Raw genomic sequence first — 19418 nt, 5'->3', positions numbered from 1 at the left:
GGGCTCAGACACTTCCCAGCTGGGTGACCCTGAGCGACTGTGTGTCCCATTGCCTACTGGTTGTGGCCCTATGCTCCTAGAATGGAGTCCCAGGATAAAAAAAAAAAAAAAAAAAAAAAAAACAACTAAAGGAAATTGAGCCATCTAAAAGAAACTTCCAAAGAAGTCAAAACTTTGTCCAGATGAATTTATAGGGACATTTTATCAGATTCTAAAAGAATATAAATAATATATGATTTTTAAAAATTGAGAAAGAAAGCACTCTACTAAACTCATTTTATGAGCCAGAGAGAGTCCTTATATCTAAATTAGGGAAGGATAAAACAAGAAAGAGAATTCTAAATCAGTATCACTAACATAGTGGACCAAAATTTTTTCAACAAATTTTGTTGAAAAAATTTCAACAAAATTTCAACCAAAATACTATAGCAAAATAGCCAGAAAATCATTCACTGTCTTCAAGTTGGATTTACCATGGTATGAGTTTGGCTTAAACATTAAGAAAACAATTTGCATAATCATTAAGAATAAAAGTACCCTAAACCATATTGTTATGCCAATTGGTACAGCAAAAGCCTTTGACAAAACATAACTCTCATTTATGCTTTTAAAAATGCACAAAACCCCCCACCAAAAAAATCACATACCCTACAGAATAGAGGTGTTGAAGGGTCTTTTGTTAGTATGATTAAGACTCCATCTAAAATTAAAACTAGTATTAAATACAAGTGGGAATACTAGTACTTTTCTCATTAAATTTGGGGAAATACTTCCTTTCTACTTATTTTATACTCATAGAATTTCTAGCAATAAGTTTAATATAAGAAAAATTAAAGGCAAAAAGACAAAGTGGAAACAGCTAGTCCTGACATATATGATAGTTCACTTAGAAAAAAAACTAAGCAATTAGTGTTTAAACTATTTGTAATAATTAAGAGATTTAGCAGAATAGTGAGGTTCAGACAGCTTTAAAAAAGTAAATTATTTCTTTATGTAAAGAAAATCCATAGGAACACTAATGGAAGAGCAAGACCCAGTCGGTCCATCTTAAACACATTCAAGGTCTACATAGATAAAATTATGAAACTTATTAAAAATAAAGAATAATTTAACCTAAAGGAGCTATTTAGTACTCACAATTAGGACGTACCAATATAGTAAAAATGACAGTACTGCTAAAAGTACATTACCAAAGGGATATTTTATGGAGCTAGAAAGAATAACAATTTGGAGAAACGAAAGATTTAAATACATAACGAAATCATGAAAAAGGTGAGAATGAAGAGGGAATAACACTTCTAGACTTTGAGCTTGTATTATGAGGCAATAATCATCAACATTTTTCGGTATTGATTTTTAAAAATATAAAAGTCTTATCTTTGAACCATTTTCTTTCCCATCTGATAAACTACTTATTGTAAAAATATTTTTTTAAAATGTCAAAATGTTAAGGAACACACTGACTGCAGAAACAAAATGAAATAGTTTAGGAATGGTGGAAGGAAAGTGGAAAGAAAGTTAAGGACTTGATAAGAATTTTGGAAAAGTTAATATGACAGCAACAACAAGGCAGCTCTAGTACTCCTTCCTAATTGACTTTCTTTCCCCTACTTCACAGCAGCTTTTTCTGTATCTTAAATTCCCTATAAGATCCACATACCTCTTTGTCAACTGAGCATTTCTCTCATACTTCACCAAAAAAATGAGGGGAGACATATTCTCATTATATTTGTTGTCATTTTCTTAACTAAACTTCTTATAAAAACTATCTTTAAGAAAACTTTTTTCTTAGGAGTCTCTACTTCTTATGTCTTCAAAACCCTCTTGACCTTATCATTCAGCTGAAACTGCACTGAAACTGCTCTCTCTCTTCATAGTTAATGAGGATTTTTAAAAATTAGCAAATCTAGTGGCCATATCTCAAGTCTTGTCTTTCCTAATCTTTTTGCAGCCTTGGTTTCCTCCAAAGTACTCTCTCCTCTCTTGATTTTGTGTGACACTCCCTTTTTCCTCTGGTTCTACTTCTTAACTGTTTGACAGCTCCCCATTTTATTTTTCTGAATCTTTGTATATGTCACATGCACTAATCTTAGGTTTCTCTCAAGGTTCTGTGCCCTGATCTCATCAGTTTCTGTGTGCATGATTCTCAGATCAAGCAAGTTACTCCATTTTCTCTTTTGAGTTCTTCTTTCATTTCCACTGGTCTGTGTTTAGACTATTTAAACTGGCAAAAACCCTTCCCTCTTCTTTATTTGCTTATTACTGTCCTGGGCACCACTAACCTGTCATTTAGTTTTGCAACCTCTGTGTTATCTATCCTCTTTCTCATTTTCACTCAACTCATACAAACTAACTCATTGTCTAATCTTGTTATTTCTATCTTCATTATACCTCTCATATAAACCCCTGGCTTCCTTTGGGTCCCTGATAAAATTCCACTTTCCCAAGCCCCTTTAATGCTAGTGCCTTCCTGCTAATTGTCTCCAATTTATCTCATATATATATATATCTCTTACTTGTACAGAGTAGTTTTTATGTTTGATCCTCATTAGACTGTGAGCTCCCAGAGGGCAGAGATTGGGATTTTTTTTTTCTTGGTGCATAGTTACTTTTTTTTTCTTCTTTAAACCCTTACCTTTCGTCTTGGAGTCAATATTGTGTTTTGGTTCCAAGGCAGAAGAGTAGTAAGGGTAGGCAATGGGGGTCAAGTGACTTGCCCAGGGTCACACAGCTGGGAAATGTCTGAGGCCAGATTTGAACCTAGGACCTCCCGTCTCTAAGCCTGGCTCTCAATCCACTGAGCTACCCACCTGGCCCCCGTAGTTACTTTTAAAATGCTAGTTGACTGAAAACTAATAAGACTGCTCTTGAAAATATTACATGAAAACTTTGATTTTTCTTGTTGAACACATTGCTAACAGTATGGTTGTTATTAGTGTCATCTCTGAGTGCAAAGGTAAGATAAAAATGAGATCACATAGGCATTGGCCTTTCCCTATTTCATTATTTCTGTATGTGTTTTAGTATTGAGCTTTCTTCTTTATCATTTTTCTCCATTTATCTGTTCCTAGACTGGATTCTATGAAGGCAGGGAGTGGTCTGTATGCTTTATCTTTATGCCCAAGTGTAAGGTTGTCTTCTCTGCACCCTGCAAGTGTAAATTGAATAATATTTTAACTGTGCAAATCTCTCCAGTAATTAGAGTATCATTATCTATTACTTAGGGATTTTCTCTTTATGAGTTCAAGTCGAAAATTGTGATTTTACTGGTTTAATGATAACTGGGGGCTGTGTTGAAATGTAAGTTTGTTGGTTTGAGGGGCACTACTATTCTGTTTATTTATGTAGACAGAATGTCCTGGGCTATGCACAGGAAAATTATAAAGGCCTTGGATGTTTCTGAAGTAAGAAGGGCAGATTGACAAGTAAGCAGGATTTTTTTTAGTAGGATCATGAGTGATTTATAGAGTTGTAAAATTTTTGTGGTTTCTTTTCTGTGTTTATGCTACCCTGGCTGGCCTCAGTTCCTTTTATGGAATTTCATTTATGTCCTTGTCCCTCAAGAAAACATAGCAATGAAAGTATAACAATTTGTTTTAAGCTGGTCTCCAGTCTGTTCTTGATTAGGTAGCAGGACAGGATTGCAAATTATAAATTTATCAACTGTCTAAGGTCTTAAATTCTTCTTCAAGCTGTACTGCTCACCAGCTTGGTCATGAACCAGTCAGCTTGACTTTTGAGCCTCTATCTCTAATTTCCTATAGAACAAAAGTTGGGCTAGATTTGTCCTTTTTTCCCCACTAAGGTCTCATTCCATTTCTAACATTCTATGATCCTATAATAAATAGAGATAAATATGGGGAAATAATGGAAATTTTTACATGATACCCTTTGGTACTGCCCTAAACTCTGCCACTTATCTTTTTATAATCACAAACATAATTTTTCCCATTAGGTTTCAGTTCCTACACATTGAATCTTAAGGTAATTTGAGAGTACCTTACTTCAGAGGTGTCAAAGGTGCTCCTGGGCAACATTTGCAATTGTTGTCTAAACGATATTAAAATGTAATTGGGAAATAGTTAATAAAATAAATAAAAATGCAATAGAAAATAGATAATATTAATATATGAGTTTCTAAGTCACTATGTGGACTGCAAAGATCCTTATATATGGCCACTATTTCTATTTGAGTTTGATATTACTGCCTTTTTGGGTTATAAATAGAATATAGTTATATTTTCTTTAAGAAAACCTCTTGCATACTTCTGAAGCTGGTCTTTTCGGGGATATGTGATATTGCTAAATATAGTTGTTTGGTGATATATCAGCCCCTTACAGCTCTAAAACTGAGTCTTTGATTTGTGTGTTCCTTAGTTGATAGTCTTTTTGAATTGTTGAGACCAAACAAATTTATCATCCTCATGCCAGTCTTTTGATGAGCAGCTTCTCTGAATTTAGATAAAGCATTTCCTAAGCACTTAATACCAGTTACTGTGGATACAAATCCAAGCAAAGAAGTCAGTCCCTGCTTTTAAGAAGCTGATATTCTAATGAGAAAAAAAAAAACTTATAAAAGGGAATTGGAAAGCAAGGGTGGTTTCTCACTGAGTGGCATTTTTGGAGCTAGTGGTTATGAAAGTAGATAGTGGCTTGCTCTTCAGATGACAAACAGTGCAATCTGTTATGCCAAGACTTGAAGATTTTCTAGTTAGATGGTAACTTGCCAGTGCCTATATTCTCCCAAGTTATTGGTACTTTCCTTCTAGATACTTTGTATTTAATTTTTATTACATATGTTGTTTGCTTGCGATAGAAAGTAAACTCCTTCAGGGCAGAGTATTTTTTTTTCTTTATATCTCCAGATTGTAGCACCTTGCCTGGCACTGTTCGGCATTTAATAATTGATGCTTGTTATGTTTTGTTGTATTTCACTAGCCCTTGATAGATTGGTGTCACCTCCATACCATGATAAGGCATTAGAAAAGGACTTGGAGATGATTATAGTATAATTAAATGCATATATAATTTTGTGGAAATTCATTTATCATATATGTTATATATGATATGTGTATATATAATACATAATTGTACAAGTTTCAAAGATAATTTAATTAGAACATTATGCTTTTGTGTTACCATCTCTTGGACTCATTATTGCAAGATGCTTCTTGAGAAAGTGCCCTGGCTCAAAGCTATGATATACCAATTTGTGGATTTGGTAACTTCTGGGACATTCAAGGTTGTACTAAGATTGCCAGTATATGTAGGTGTTTGAAGTGGAGAGTGTATCTTTCTTAGCGTATTCTTCCTGTTTTCCAAACATAATTTGTTAAATTTCTTCCCAAGGATATTTCTGGCTGGCAGGGTGAGGTTGCTAGCATTGTATATGTTGTCATTTAGCACCATCCTTGCATCCTTTTTTTTTAAATTTTATTTTTATTTATTTTTATTTTTTTAAACATTTGTTAATATTTATATTTTAGAAAAGTTAACATGGTTACATGTTTTATGTTCTTACTTTCCCCTTCACCCCCCGACCTCCCCCCCTCCCCTGGCCGATATGCATTTCCACTGGTTTTAACATGTGTCATTAATCAAGACTTATTTCCAAATTGTTGATAGTTGCATTGGTGTGGTAGTTTCGATCCCCAATTATGTCCTCATCAACTCATGTATTCAAGCAGTTGATTTTCTTCTGTGTTTCCTCTCCTGCAGTTCTTCCTCTGAATGTGGGTAGTGTTCTTTACCATAAGTCCCTCAGAATTGTCCTGGGTCATTGCATTGCTGCTAGTACAGAAGTCCATTACATTCTATTTTACCACAGTGTATCAGTCTCTGTGTACAATGTTCTTCTGGCTCTGTTCCTTTCGCTCTGTATCAATTCCTGGAGGTCTTTCCAGTTCACAAGGAATTCCTCCAGTTTATTATTCCTTTTAGCACAATAGTATTCCATCACCAGCATATACCACAATTTGTTCAGCCTTGGGTCTATTTTAATTATGGAATCAATCTGTATTGTTGATTCCTGGCAGCCACACTTTAAATATATATCTATAAAATACCCAAAATCTCCCTCTTACACATGAGACCCCAAAGCCACCCTCAGGCCCTTTAGCTGAGCTGACCAAACCTGGCTGGAACCAGGTTTGAAGAAGCTTTCCCTGTGACTTCAGTACTGTTCCCTTGGGCCCTGCCTGGCTTAGGTCAATAGGATAGAGTAGTTAAGTCCTTCCCTGCCCCCTGTGGTTTGCCCCTTAGGTTTCAAGTGTAGAATTCCCTATCCCATCCTTTATTTAGTTACCCTCAATTAAACTGTACAAACTTTTACCTTGCCTGCTGGTTCCATAGACCCTGGCCTAGGGTGAGCTGGGTGACCATTGGGCCAACTGCCATTCCTGTGTCAGTTAAAACAGTGAACCCTGGTCTCCCTATCCTGGTTGGTCCTGTCTCTCCTTCAACCCAGTGTGTACCCACAAACCATTTAGGTTATATTTTAATAATAATTAACATCCCTGGTGCCTCACCATTACAGGTGTGAATCAATTCTCTGCCCCAATGGATCTGATTGTTCTTCTCTAAGTTGATTTCAATGCACTTAAGTATTGAATATTTCCTCTCTCTAACCTCTTTAACCTTACAGTGTATTGTTATTTTTTCCTTTTGATCCCATGCACTTCTTTATGTAATATAAATTTATTCCTTTTTGTTTGTTTTCCTATTTTTCTTATTATTGTCTTCTTCCCCCCCCAGTTTTGTATATTATACCTACATATACATACATATATACATACATACATATATATTTATATATATCTTGACATTTCATCCTATACAGTTTGTCACTGTTCCCTCTATGTAAACTTCTTCTGGTTACCCTGTTGGTAATAATAATTTTTAATATTTGCCAATACCTTCTTTTCTTCTTGGGATATAAATTGATTGAACTTGTTGTGTCCCTTAAAGAAAAAATTTTTTTTTCTCCTCCCCCCCATTTTCTTAATTACCTTGTGTTGATTCTCCTGAGTTCTGGGTTTGGGCAGCAAACTCTCTGTTTAAGTCCGGTTTTTTATTGATGAATGTTTGGAAGTCCTCGATTTTATTGAATGACACATACTTTCCCCTGCAATAATATAGTTAGTCTTGCTGGATAGTTGATTCTTGGTTGTAGACCCAGTTCTCTTGCTTTCCAGAATATTGTGTTCCATGCCGTCTGGTCCTTCAATGTAGATGCAGCCAGATCCTGTGTTATCCTAACGGTGGTTCCCTGATATCTGAATGACTTCTTTTTAGCAGCTTGTAATATTTTTTCCTTGGTCTGGTAGTTTTTGAATTTGGCTATAATATTCCTGGAAGTTGTCAGTTGTGGATTAAATGTAGGAGGTGATTTGTGGATCCTGTCAATTTCCACTTTTCCCTCTTGTTCAAGAATTTCTGGGCAATTTTCTCTGATAATTTCTTGTAAAATGCTATCTAAACTTTTTCTTTTATCATGATGTTCTGGTAAACCAATAATTCTTAAGTTGTCTCTTCTAGCTTTGTTCTCCAGATCTTTGGTTGAATCAATGAGGTGTTTCATATTCTCCTCAAATTTTTCATTTTTTAAATTTTGTTTCATATATTCTTGCTGCCTTGTGAAGTCATTTGCTTCTAGTTGTTGAGTTCTGTTTTTTAAAGACTGAATTTCATCCCTGGCTTTTTGGTCATCCTTCTCTTTCTGGTCTGATTTTCTTTGTAGATCATCTTTTGCCTTCTTTGCTTCATTTTCAAGCTGGCCAATTCTGGCTTTTAAGACTTTATTTTCTTGTTTTAATTCATGTATTTCCTTTTTAAAATTGTCTTCAGCCTCTCTTGATTGCTTTTTGAGTTCCTGACGTTCTTGAGTTAATTAAGTTTTAAATTCTCCTTTGACCTCCAAAAAGCCTTTTGATTTTTGAAACTCAGTTTGATGTTAGGTCTGGAGTTCAAGGTGTCTGTACCCCAAGCCTATGTTGGGTCCTCCCTTCTTTTGCCTTGATGTCCCTTGCATCCTTTTAAATGCACAGCTTCATTTGTCCATTTACTTATTTAAAACATTTTTTTGTCCGTTTACTTATTTAAAAATTTTTTTAACTTATTTATTTTTGACATTTTTTTTTAAGTTTTGAGTTCTAAATTCTCTCCTTCTCACACTTCCCTTACCCCTGGGAAGAGTAACGATATATCACTTTGAAATGAAATCATACAAAACATATTTCTATGTTATCCATATTTAAAAAAAACTCAAGAAAAAGAAAGTGATAAAATTGTATTTAAATTTGCATTCAGAGCTAATTAGTTCTCTCTCTGGGAGTAAGTAACATTTTTTATCATGAATTCTTTGGAATTGTCTTGGTTCATTGAATTGATCAGAGTAGCCAAATCTTTTGGTTGATCACCATTACAGTATCACTCTTTTTTTTTTTTTTAAAACCCTTGTACTTCGGTGTATTGTCTCATAGGTGGAAGATTGGTAAGGGTGGGCAATGGGGGTCAAGTGACTTGCCCAGGGTCACACAGCTGGGAAGTGGCTGAGGCCGGGTTTGAACCTAGGACCTCCTGTCTCTAGGCCTGACTCTCACTCCACTGAGCTACCCAGCTGCACCCCTAGTATCACTCTTATTATGCATGATGATCTCCCATTCTTCTCATTTTACATTGCATCATTTATCTTAATCTTGCTATATTTTTTGAATCTCCATTTCTTTTTTTCTTTTTAAAATTTCATTTTGTTTTTCTTCAATTGCATATAAAAACAGTTTTTAACATTTTCCAAAGAATATTGAGTCTTGAATTCTCTCCCTCTCTTCTTCCCCTTGAAATGGTAAGCAATCTCATAAAGATTTTATGTGTGTGATCACATAACACATTTTCTCATATTTGTCCTTGTGGAAGGAAAAAAATTAAGAAAGTGGAAAAAAGTTTGCTTTGTTCTGGATTCAGACTCACTTTTTCTCTGGAAGTAGATGACATTTTTGATCATGAGTCCTTTGGGATAGTTTTAGATTATTTTATTGCTGAGAATAGCTGTTATTCACAGTTATTCATTGTAAAGTATTTCTCTCACTGTATGATGTTTTCCTGGTTCTGTTTATTTCGCTCTACTTTAGTTTGTCTAAGTCTTTCCAGATTTTTCTGAGTTCCTCCTGCCTGTTATTTCCTCCAACACAATAGTATTCCATTACAATCATATACTATAACTTATTCAACTATTCCCTAATTGATGGGTATCACCTCACTTTTAAATCTTTATCCTCTAAAAAGAGCTGCTTTAAATATTTTTGTACATAGAGGTACCCCCCCCTTTAAAAAAATCTCATTGGGATATAAATCTAGTTTATATCATATTTATATTATATTTATATTATACCATTGCTGGGTCAAAGGGTATACACTGTTTTAAAGCCTGTTGGGCATAGGTCCAAATTGTTCTCCTAATTGATTAAATCAATTCATAACTCCCCCAACAATGCATTCGTGCCCCAGCTTTGCACAGCCCCTCCAAGTTTTTTCATTTTCCTTTTCCAACATAATAGCTCACCTGAGGTGGGGAGTGGTACCTCAGAAGTGTTTTAATTTGCATTTCCCTAAATAATAATGATTTTTTTGCATGATTTAGAAATGCCCTTTTTGCATGATTAGAGAGAGCTTTAATTACTTTGTCTGAGAGCTTTCTGTTCATATGCTTTGACCATTTATCAGTTGGGGAATGACTTGTATTCTTATATATGCAGCTCATTTCTCTATATATTTGAGAAATGAGGCCTTTATTAGAGAGACTTGTAAAAACAAGTTTTGCACCATTATGATTACTATGCATTACTCTCCATCATATTTATCCCATTTAGGTTTTAACTGCCACCTCCCTCAATTTGCCCTCTTTTCTTTCAGCCCCCCCCCCCCAATTCTTTTATCCTCTTGCCCCTCCTACTATCCTGTAGGGTAAAATAGATTTCTATACTTAATTGACTGTGTATGTTCATCCCTCATTGAGCCAATTTTGATTAAAGTTCACATATTCCTTTCCCTGCCTCTTCCATCTTCCTTTCCACTCTAAAAGCTCTTTCATGCCTCTTTTATGTGAAATAATTTACTCCATTCTGTTTTCCCCTTCTCCTTCCTCCCAATTCATTCTTCTTTCTCATACTTTAATTTTTATATCATTCCATCATATTCAACTTACAGCCTTGTTCTCTGTCTATGTATACTCCTTCTTACTGTCCTATAATGATAAAGTTCCTTAGAGTTATATCTCCCTATGAAGGGATATACAGTTTAACTTTATAGGATGTCTTTTGATTTCTCTTTCCTGTTTATTTTTTTTGCTTCTCTTGAGTCTTCAGGCCTTCCATCCTTTAATGTAGAAGCTGCTAAATCTTGTGTTATCCTGATTGGCTCCATAATATTTGAATTATTTCTTTTTGGCTGCTTGCAATATTTTCTCTTTAACCTGAGAACTCTGGAATTTGGCTATAATATTCCTGGCAGTTATCCTTTTGTGATCTCTTCCAGGTGGTGATAATTGGTGGGTTCTTTCAATTTCTGTTTTGCCCTCTGGGTCCAGAATATCAGGACAGTTTTCCTTGATTATTTCTTGAAAGATGATGTCTAAGCTCTTTTTTTGTTTGTGACTTTCAGGTAATCCAATAATTCTTAGATTATCTCTCTTGGATTTGTTTCCCAGGTCAGTTGTTTTTCCAGTGAAATATTTCACAATTTCTTCTATTTTTTTTCCATTCTTTTGACTTTGATTGTTTCTTGATGTCTCATGGAGTCATTAACTTCCACTTGCTCAATTCTAATTTTTAACACATGATTTTCTTGAGTGAGCTTTTGTATGTCCTTTTCCATTTGGCGAATTCTATTTTGTAATGAGTTCTTTTCTTTAGTGAATTTGTGTACCTCTTTTTCCATATGATCAGTCTCACCTTTTAAGAAGTTCTTCTCTTCAGTGCATTAGTCTAAAATCCATTTCTCCCTCCTGGAGTTATACTCATTTTTGCTAGATAAATTTAAATTATTCTTGGCCATAAGCCTATATACCTTTGTCTTTTGGAATATCATATTCTTAGCTCTCTGCTCCTTTATAGTGGAGACTGCTTAAATGTAATTATTCCTGATTGAGGCTCCATGATACTTGAATTATTTCCTTCTGGCTATTAGCAGTATTTTCTTGGAATTGGAAGTTCTGGATCATGACTATGATATTCCTAAGAGTTTTCATTTTGGAGCTTCTCTTAGGAAGTGACAAGCAGATTCTTTCTACCAAAAAGATACCAAAATGTAAACCCCCAGACTTTAATGAAATAGAAAACTGCAAGCTTTAAATATAAGTAAATATATATAAATAGATCAGAGCTGTGTAGAAACTTTATAAAGTTTAAACAAAGAAATCAAGAAAAACCAAAGAAAAGAAAAAGAAAACTATGAGTGAACAATCACAACAAACTAAACAAGGATAAACTTTATATTCTAATAGGGGAGGTGATAGATATATCCACTTAGAACATTGTCATCATTAGGAAGCATACAATGAGTTTAATTAGCAGTGCCATGGAGTAGACCAGCTATGTCATTATCTTTAAAAGAAAAATACAAAGATAATACATCAAGGAAAGGCAAGGGAGGAAAAATCATCACATAATCAGGGTGTGCAAGTAAACATCTACTATACAAACAAGGAGAGGAAGGGAGTAGAGGTGACTCAAACTTCAACCTCACTCTTATATGAACTAGTTAAAGGAGGAAGAATACATACATACACATAACATGCAGAATTGGTACAGAAATACATTTCACTTGATAGGGAAATAGAAGGGAAAGGGGAGAAGAATAAGAGGCAGAGTAGATTAAGGGAAGGGTTAGACCTAAGTGTAGCAAACTCTTATTAAGGCTATACACAGATATTTATAGCTCTTTTTGATCTGCCATCCAATAGGAATCTGAGGGGTACCAATAAATCGGGGGAAGGTTGGACCAGTTATAGTCTATAAATGTAATATAATACTATAGTGGTATAAGAAATGACTAAGAGGAGGGTTTCAGAGAAACCTTGGAAGATTTTGTATGAATGAATGCAGAGTGAAGTGAGCAGGACCAGAACAATTTTATACCATGACAAATGTGGTAAATACAACTTTAAAATAGACATAGAAACTGATCAGCATTAATGACCAATCATGATTCTAGAGAACTAATTAATGAAAGAAGAATGCAAAGAAAAGAAGAAAATACTAAGAGGAGATTGGGGAGAGGAAGTATGGAGGAAATTATTTCTCATAATAATGGTGTGCAAATAAACATTAGTACAAACAAGGAGAAGGAGTTGAGGTGGTGAGTAGCTCATACTTCAACTTAACTCTCATTTGAATAGGTTAAAGGAAGGAAGAATGTGTGTGCGCACGCACACACACACACACACACACACACACATTCTGATAGAGAGGTAGCTTGCAGAATGAAACTTTGATGCCGGAGCACAGCACAGGACCAGTCCAGAAATTTGATTTGGTTGACTTCATGTTTGTAACAGGGGTTTTGTTTTTCTTTCATTCTAAACTGGGAATAGATTGATGGGATAATTGTAAGAACAAGCAGATTTTTGCTGATTGCAAAAAAAAAAAAAATCTGCAATTTTTCCAATCTATTAATCTCTATATAAGTAATAGGGAATCCTTAGAGTATCTAGAATGAGTTGGTTGATTTGTTGGTTAATGTACTTCTTGTATAAATTAATCTTGATAACTATCTTGATATGCTTTATCCTACTTTGTGGATGATGAGAATGTGTAAGACTGACTATTTTACCTGGGACTTAGATTGATTTAGAGAAACTGACTGTACTTAGGACCCAGAGTAACTTGAAGAAACTTTGAAAGTAGTAGCTTGACTGAAGTAACCACAGAAACTCTTAATCCTGGGATACTAGGCTAGACAGCCACTTGCTCATTCCATATAAACTCTCAGTCTCTGAGATGAGATAACCAAAGTCCTTGTGGCTTGTCTAGTCCCAGACTTGATATCTTTGGTCTTAGACTTCATATCTCTTGTCCCAGATTCTCTATCTCTGAGTTTATCGCTTGGCCTCCACTATGGGGCATCTGCCCCTAAGATTCATTGTTTTTTTGAAACCTTGAAACTGAGTCTCTTCATACTCTTATCTTGCTGTCTTAGGCTAAAAATATATACCACAGATGTCTTTGTTCCTCCTTTGGTCTCCCTCTGGATTAGCCCCTTCCAGCCCCTTTTCTACCTTGTTTCACTAAGAATTATAAAAATAGCTGCTGGCCAGTTATACTTTGTACCTTTTGGTATTAGGCCAATTTGCTCCTATGCACATTTATGTCCTTGCTTAATAAAGATTATCTTGATTTTAAAGGCATCGTATCTTTGGGTTATCTCCCTGTTCAGGGTAAGTGGAACAGAGGCCTTGGGAGAGATCTGTGTTTGTCATAGTGCCCTAGAGCAGAACTCTCTTTTGGGAGAAGAGAGATCTAAGTTCTATCAAATCCACACCTCCAGTTTACATCTCCAAACCATTGTATTTTCTTAGAAACATATCATTTCTGGGCTTTCTAATATCTTCATTGTAGAACAGCACATGCATTATGGAATAAACTTGGTATTTTCAGTAGAATTCAGACACTTGATAGAAAGGTCATGTGCCAGTTTTCTAATTTGAAAATGGGAAAGTTGTACTAAATGATGTCTAAAGTCTCTTTCAGTTTAAAATCTATAATCTAGTTTCATCTCAAAATATGTTTTCTTGAGGGCAAGTATTTTTCAGGCTTTGACCTGAGAAAATGAAGACATGTGAAGGCTTGCAAAGGTCTGGCCTAAAGCATGTGCTTTTTCAGTGGTTTTTATCCAGTCTTGATTGATGCTAGGATCTATACTATTTGTCTACCTCTTTTTAGGATAGAAACCTTGACTATTCCACTATTGAAAAGTTTATTATATGCAACACTTGATACTGCAATTTTGGAGTTAGGCTCCAAGTGACTACTACAAAAATAAACAAAAACTGGTCAAGAAAGTTTCTTGAGATTAGCATAAAACTATTTTAGTTAAATGAGAACTATCCATATAATTAGACTCTTTAAGGATGGAGCATTTTGGAACCCTCTTTTCCCAACCTTGTCCATTCCTTCCTGTCCTCCTAGAGTAATTGGAATGCTAATCATTTCAGAGACAACTTCTACTCCAAACGCAGGTGTAAGGATCTTTTAGCTTTTCTAGTGAGTCAGTAATTTAGGGCTAGTATTGGTTGGGAGTAATTAACCATCTATTACAGCCCATTTTGGATTTGCCTGTGGGCAGTATGAGTTGCAACAGACTGTAGGGGCAAAAGGACCCAGGGTTGGATATAAGTCTTAGATCTACCTGTAGTTATATGGGATTGAACCTTAGGTTCCTCTAAAATGAGGAAGTTGGACTTTAAGGTATCTTTCAACTCTAGATTCTAAGTCTGTGATTTTGATATTATTAAGGATTTTCTTCAGCTTTCCTGTAGAGGAATTTAATTGAAGGTAAAAGTAGCCTAATAAAAGACCTATTTTCTAAAAAACCTAACATTTTTGCCTATTTTTACATCCCAGCTATCCACTACTGAAGCTCCCCTTGCCTGGAACAGGACCTGTGGAATACACTACCCCTGTGAAGGAATACTCACCACCACTATCAGACCCAGATCACGAACAGAAGGATCGGAGTGAACAGCCAGACTGGGTAGGTCTCTGATTTGTAGAGGAAGAGATTGAGAGGATGGAGAATGGGAGAAAGTATTATTGGCTATCATATATTTGGTCTTTACTACTTCTCCCATCCAATGCAGATCAATAGCTGCTCTGTAATATTCTCTTACAGTTGCTTGAAGCATTAAGAGATGAAATAACTTGCCCCCAGATCACACAGCTTTTATGGTAGAAGCCAGGTTTTTATTCCCTAAATCAGTGATGGGCAAACTTTTTAGGGGGCCAAGGAAATGCTCATCTGTCAGTCTGTTTCTAAGGCAACTCTTTCAAAGTTTCATTGTATTGTATCCTACTCGTTGTATTTGTCAGATTAGGAATAATGTCGTGCAGCAGGATAAAATATTTCAGGGGGTCACATCTGGCCCATGGGCTGTAGTTTTTTTGCCCATCACTGTACTAGATCATATGTCTATTGATAGATAATATTTGATCTAATTCAGCCCCATATAGCAAAGGAATTGTCCTTTGCTGGAAGCCAGCCAGCAGTTTCCAGTTATCTTGAAAGGTATGATGGTTTAGCTGAGAGGGAGGAAAAAAAGAGAGTCATAGACACAGTGGGTTTTCTGGAAGCTGTTCTGTTCCACTTCCTGTAGAATCTTTATTTTATACCTTTCTCTCATAGTCACACAAATGCTGGGAAATTTTACATTTCAAATTCAAAACAAAGAAACAAAAATCAAGATTATACTTGGTTACATCAAATTTTGGCATGCAAAACGTATTTCTACTTATACCTAGTTTAAACAGTCCTCAAGGCTACCAAGACTTTGTTATCTAAGATTTATTTTTATAAAAGAACCTTCAACATATTTCAAAAGTGGAGTGTGAGAACCCCCAAATTCAGGGGGACAGGTCTAACATGGGAAAGTAGTAAAGCGTAAGAATGTTTTGGTTTCATAGGGTTAAATTCAGTGTGAGAAAGGATTGAGGCAGAAAGGTATTTTTGTTTTGCTGTGCTGTGGCTTTCAAGCTCTAAGAGAGATTGAAGTAGTTCCTATTATTTTACTGAGTGTGTGGTTATTAACTCATTAAATGCTGGTTGATTATTGAGTATACAAGGGAATTCTATAAGAAAGTTCTATAAATGGATTTTTATAAAGAATTTTATATCTATACTACAAAACTTGAGGCTATCCTAAAAATATAGATTATAATAATTTTAATAATAAAAAATGTTGGTCAGAAGGGAGTCACAAAAGGGGTCTGACTGGGTATCCATCCATCCTGTGGCCTGATTTTCAGACAATGGGGATCAATGTAAGACTTTGCTGTTTACATTGACTCAGTGGACCCTGATGGAGACCCTTATTTCTCTGAGGGGCTCCCGGTAGTCCTTGACATCCAACTACTTGAAGACTTCCAAGGAGGGAGAACTCACCACCTCTTAGCTTATTCCACTTTTGGATATTATAATTGTTAGGAAGTTTTTCCATTTTTTCATTAAGCCTAAATTAGCCTCTTGTTAACTTCTACTAATTTTACTCTCTGGGGCCAGACAGAGTGAATTTAATGCCATTTCCATGTGACAGTCTTTAAACTACCTGAAGAAAGCTCTTATATGATCAGGACACCATCCTGGTTGTCTTTCTTTGGATCCTCTCTGCCTTGTCAATGTCATTCTTAAACTTTGGTATTCAGAATTGGACACGATGAAAGATAACTTAAGAGAAGTTCTGATGAGGTAAGTGGAATATTGACCTCATTATTCCAGGAAGCTGTGCCTGTCAATGCGAATCAAAATGGCATTACTTTTTTGACAACTGTATTACATTACTGACTAAAATTGATCTTTACTAAAACTCCCAAAACTTCTACACATTAACTATTAACAATGTATCCTTCTACATCTTATACTTGTGAGGCTGATAATTTTTTATACCCAAATATAAGACTGTACTTTCATCTCTATTGAATTTATCTTAATAGAATCAGTGCAATGTTCTAGTCTGTCAAGACCTTTCTGGATTCTGTGATTTATAATACTTTGGTACCCTCGATTAAAAAAAATTAATGTGTAGTGTGCACATATACCCATTTTATACTGCCTTATATGATTATGAGACACAATTCAGTATGTAGCAACTTTGTAATTGCTTACCTACAGGATCTTGGACAAACCATGTAATAATTAATAGCTTCACTTTACTCATATATAAAATGAGAGAAAGGTTATATTAACGTGATTCTCTCTAAGACTCCTCCTAACTATAAAAAAGCAGCTAGGAGGTGTGGTGAATAGTGCTGGGCCTGGAGTCAGAAAGACTTGTCTCATGTGTGTGAATTCAAATTTGGCCTCAGATAGTTCTGAGTTATGTGATGCTGGGTAAGTCACTTGACACCGTTTGCCTTATTTTCCTCAGCTCTAATAAGGGGATGATAATAATTGTTCCTGCCTTGCAGATTTTGTTGTGAGGATCAAATGAGGTGATATTTACACACACACACACACACACACACACACACACACACACACACACACACCCTTCCCACCCCGTCCCCCGACCCTGAAAATGGAGTGGTTCATAAAGCACTGGACTCAGAATTAGGAAGACCTGAATTTAAATCCAGTCTTGGTCACTTACTAGCTGTATGACCCTGGGCAAGTCACTTAACCTTTGCCGCAGCTTTTTCAGCTTTAAAATGGGAATAATAGCACCTAACTTGTAAGATTATAGTGAGGAACAAATGAGATAATACTCATAAAGGGCCTGACTGATGGGTGCTTAATAAATGCTTGTTCCCTCCCCTCCCACCTTATCACTATGGTTGGCTAGATGTGTTGCATCCGTTCATCTTTATATTCTCAAAAATAACTGCTACTTTTATCTGAATCTTTTAGACCCTTCCCAGGTAATTTTAAAATACTTTGTATTTTGTAGTACTTTTTTCAAAGTACTTTCATACCTCTTGAGTTATTTTATAATTATAGTCTCATGAATTATGAAGAACAGGTATTCCTCATTTTATAGAAGGAAAAATTGAGGGAGTTTACATGACACACCCATGGTCATAAGAGTTAGTAGAAGAACTGGGACTAGAAACTCTTGACTGCCTAGCATTCTTCTTATCACACCCTACTGCTCCCTTGTAGTTGTCTTATCTCAGGTGATGACTGGAATAAACTGGAGAATGGACTTTTCTAGATGGTCGGGAGAGCTTGTTGTAAATTTTCAACTTAGGGATGCTCTGAAATTATGTATACCCGGATTGCCCATGTACTTTCTGCCTGCTGCTCAATTGAGAGGACATAATGCCTCTTTCATTTCATTTCTAACTTAATATCATATCATAAAGACCTTCATGGTGTAGTGGAGAGAAAGTTGGCCTCAGCCAGGATGATCTGGGTTCAAGTCTCCCTGGTACATACTGGCTGCATGATTCTGGGCAAGTTACATAATGTCCTATTGCTCCAAGAAACTCTATAAAACTTATATAGTGGCTATCTGCATTGTGTGAGTTTTCTGACCTGGAGTTCCTTGTACCAGTCTCTATCATAAAGGCCTCAGAAACTGTTGTAATTAATATCAGAAGCATAGTTTGTCCTTTCCACAGAAAAAAGGTGGTTGAAGGGCAAGGCAGGGCAAAAATAGAAGCCCAGAGAGACAAAGTTGCCAACATAGTGAATCGTTGAGTCAGTAATGAGGTAAGAGATTCCTCCCAGTTCCATTGTTTCACATTTGCTCTCTTATTGCCTTCATTTTAGGCAATTATATGATTTAGTAGAAAGATCATTGGATCTGGACTTAGGATTTGAGTTCAAATTCTACTTTAGATTCTTGTTAGCTCTGTGATCCTGGACAAGTCACCTTAAGCACCATCTGCACCAGTTTTCTCATCTGTAAAATGGGTTTAATAATAGCATCTACTTGCCAGGGTTGTTGTGAGGATAAAATGAGGTAATTGTAAAGCATTTTTAAGCTTTAAAGCACTATGTAAATGCTTGTTGTTGTAACTTCCATGGCCCATTAATTTTTACTAAATTATTTTATACTGTACTTGAAACATACTTGTTTAAAAAGCATAGGAATGTATCAATGTATTAATTAAGAATGTATTAATGGGAAATATGTGATTCCTCTGCCCATTATAGTCAAGAATAGTATGGCTTAATAATTTAGAAAACCAGTGGCTTTAGGCCCAATGATTTAGGCCCTCCCCTCCTCTTCCCTCCCCTCCCCTCCCCTCCCCTCCCCTTCTACTTCCACTTCTCCTTCTCCTTCCCCTTCCCCTTCCCCTTCCTCTACCCTTTCCCCTCCCTCTCCCCTCCCCTCCCATGATTAGTAAGGTCCTAGGTAAGGGTACTTAAGTTTTTGATTGATTAACTTAGAAGTCGCTGATTGATAGACAAAAGAGAGTTTGATTCACTCTTCACAGTGCTGATTGGGATAGGACCTTCCAGCCTCCTAGGAAACCATAAAGCTTATTTTCATGGGTTTACTAATACTTGGTAATATTGAATTCAGTTGGTTTTATATTTACTTATCTAATATGTTCTGTTCATGTGCTTTTCTATTTCCAATTATACCATGTATAAGTTTCTTTTTCCCTAAATAACTGTCTCATATCTTCCATAGTTCTTAAAACTTTCTCAAGTTTTGTTTAGATCTGTATAGCTCCTTAATATGCTGAGTTAATTTCTCTTTCCCT

At 35.7% G+C, this 19418-nt stretch overlaps 1 protein-coding gene across 1 annotated transcript in view; it reads left to right on the top strand.

The window, feature by feature from the left end:
* LOC123253413 (SREBF chaperone) overlaps positions 1-19418 on the top strand; it is a 61391-nt gene that overhangs the window by 24835 nt on the left and 17138 nt on the right. The window contains exon 2 of the mRNA XM_044682640.1: positions 14616-14745. Coding sequence (XP_044538575.1) covers positions 14616-14745 — 130 coding nt within the window. The remainder of the gene's footprint in view (positions 1-14615; positions 14746-19418) is intronic.

Source organism: Gracilinanus agilis, chromosome 1, assembly GCF_016433145.1.
Source record: "Gracilinanus agilis isolate LMUSP501 chromosome 1, AgileGrace, whole genome shotgun sequence".
NCBI classification, from domain to species: Eukaryota; Metazoa; Chordata; class Mammalia; order Didelphimorphia; family Didelphidae; genus Gracilinanus; species Gracilinanus agilis.
This window is presented reverse-complemented; position numbering and strand designations above follow the sequence as displayed.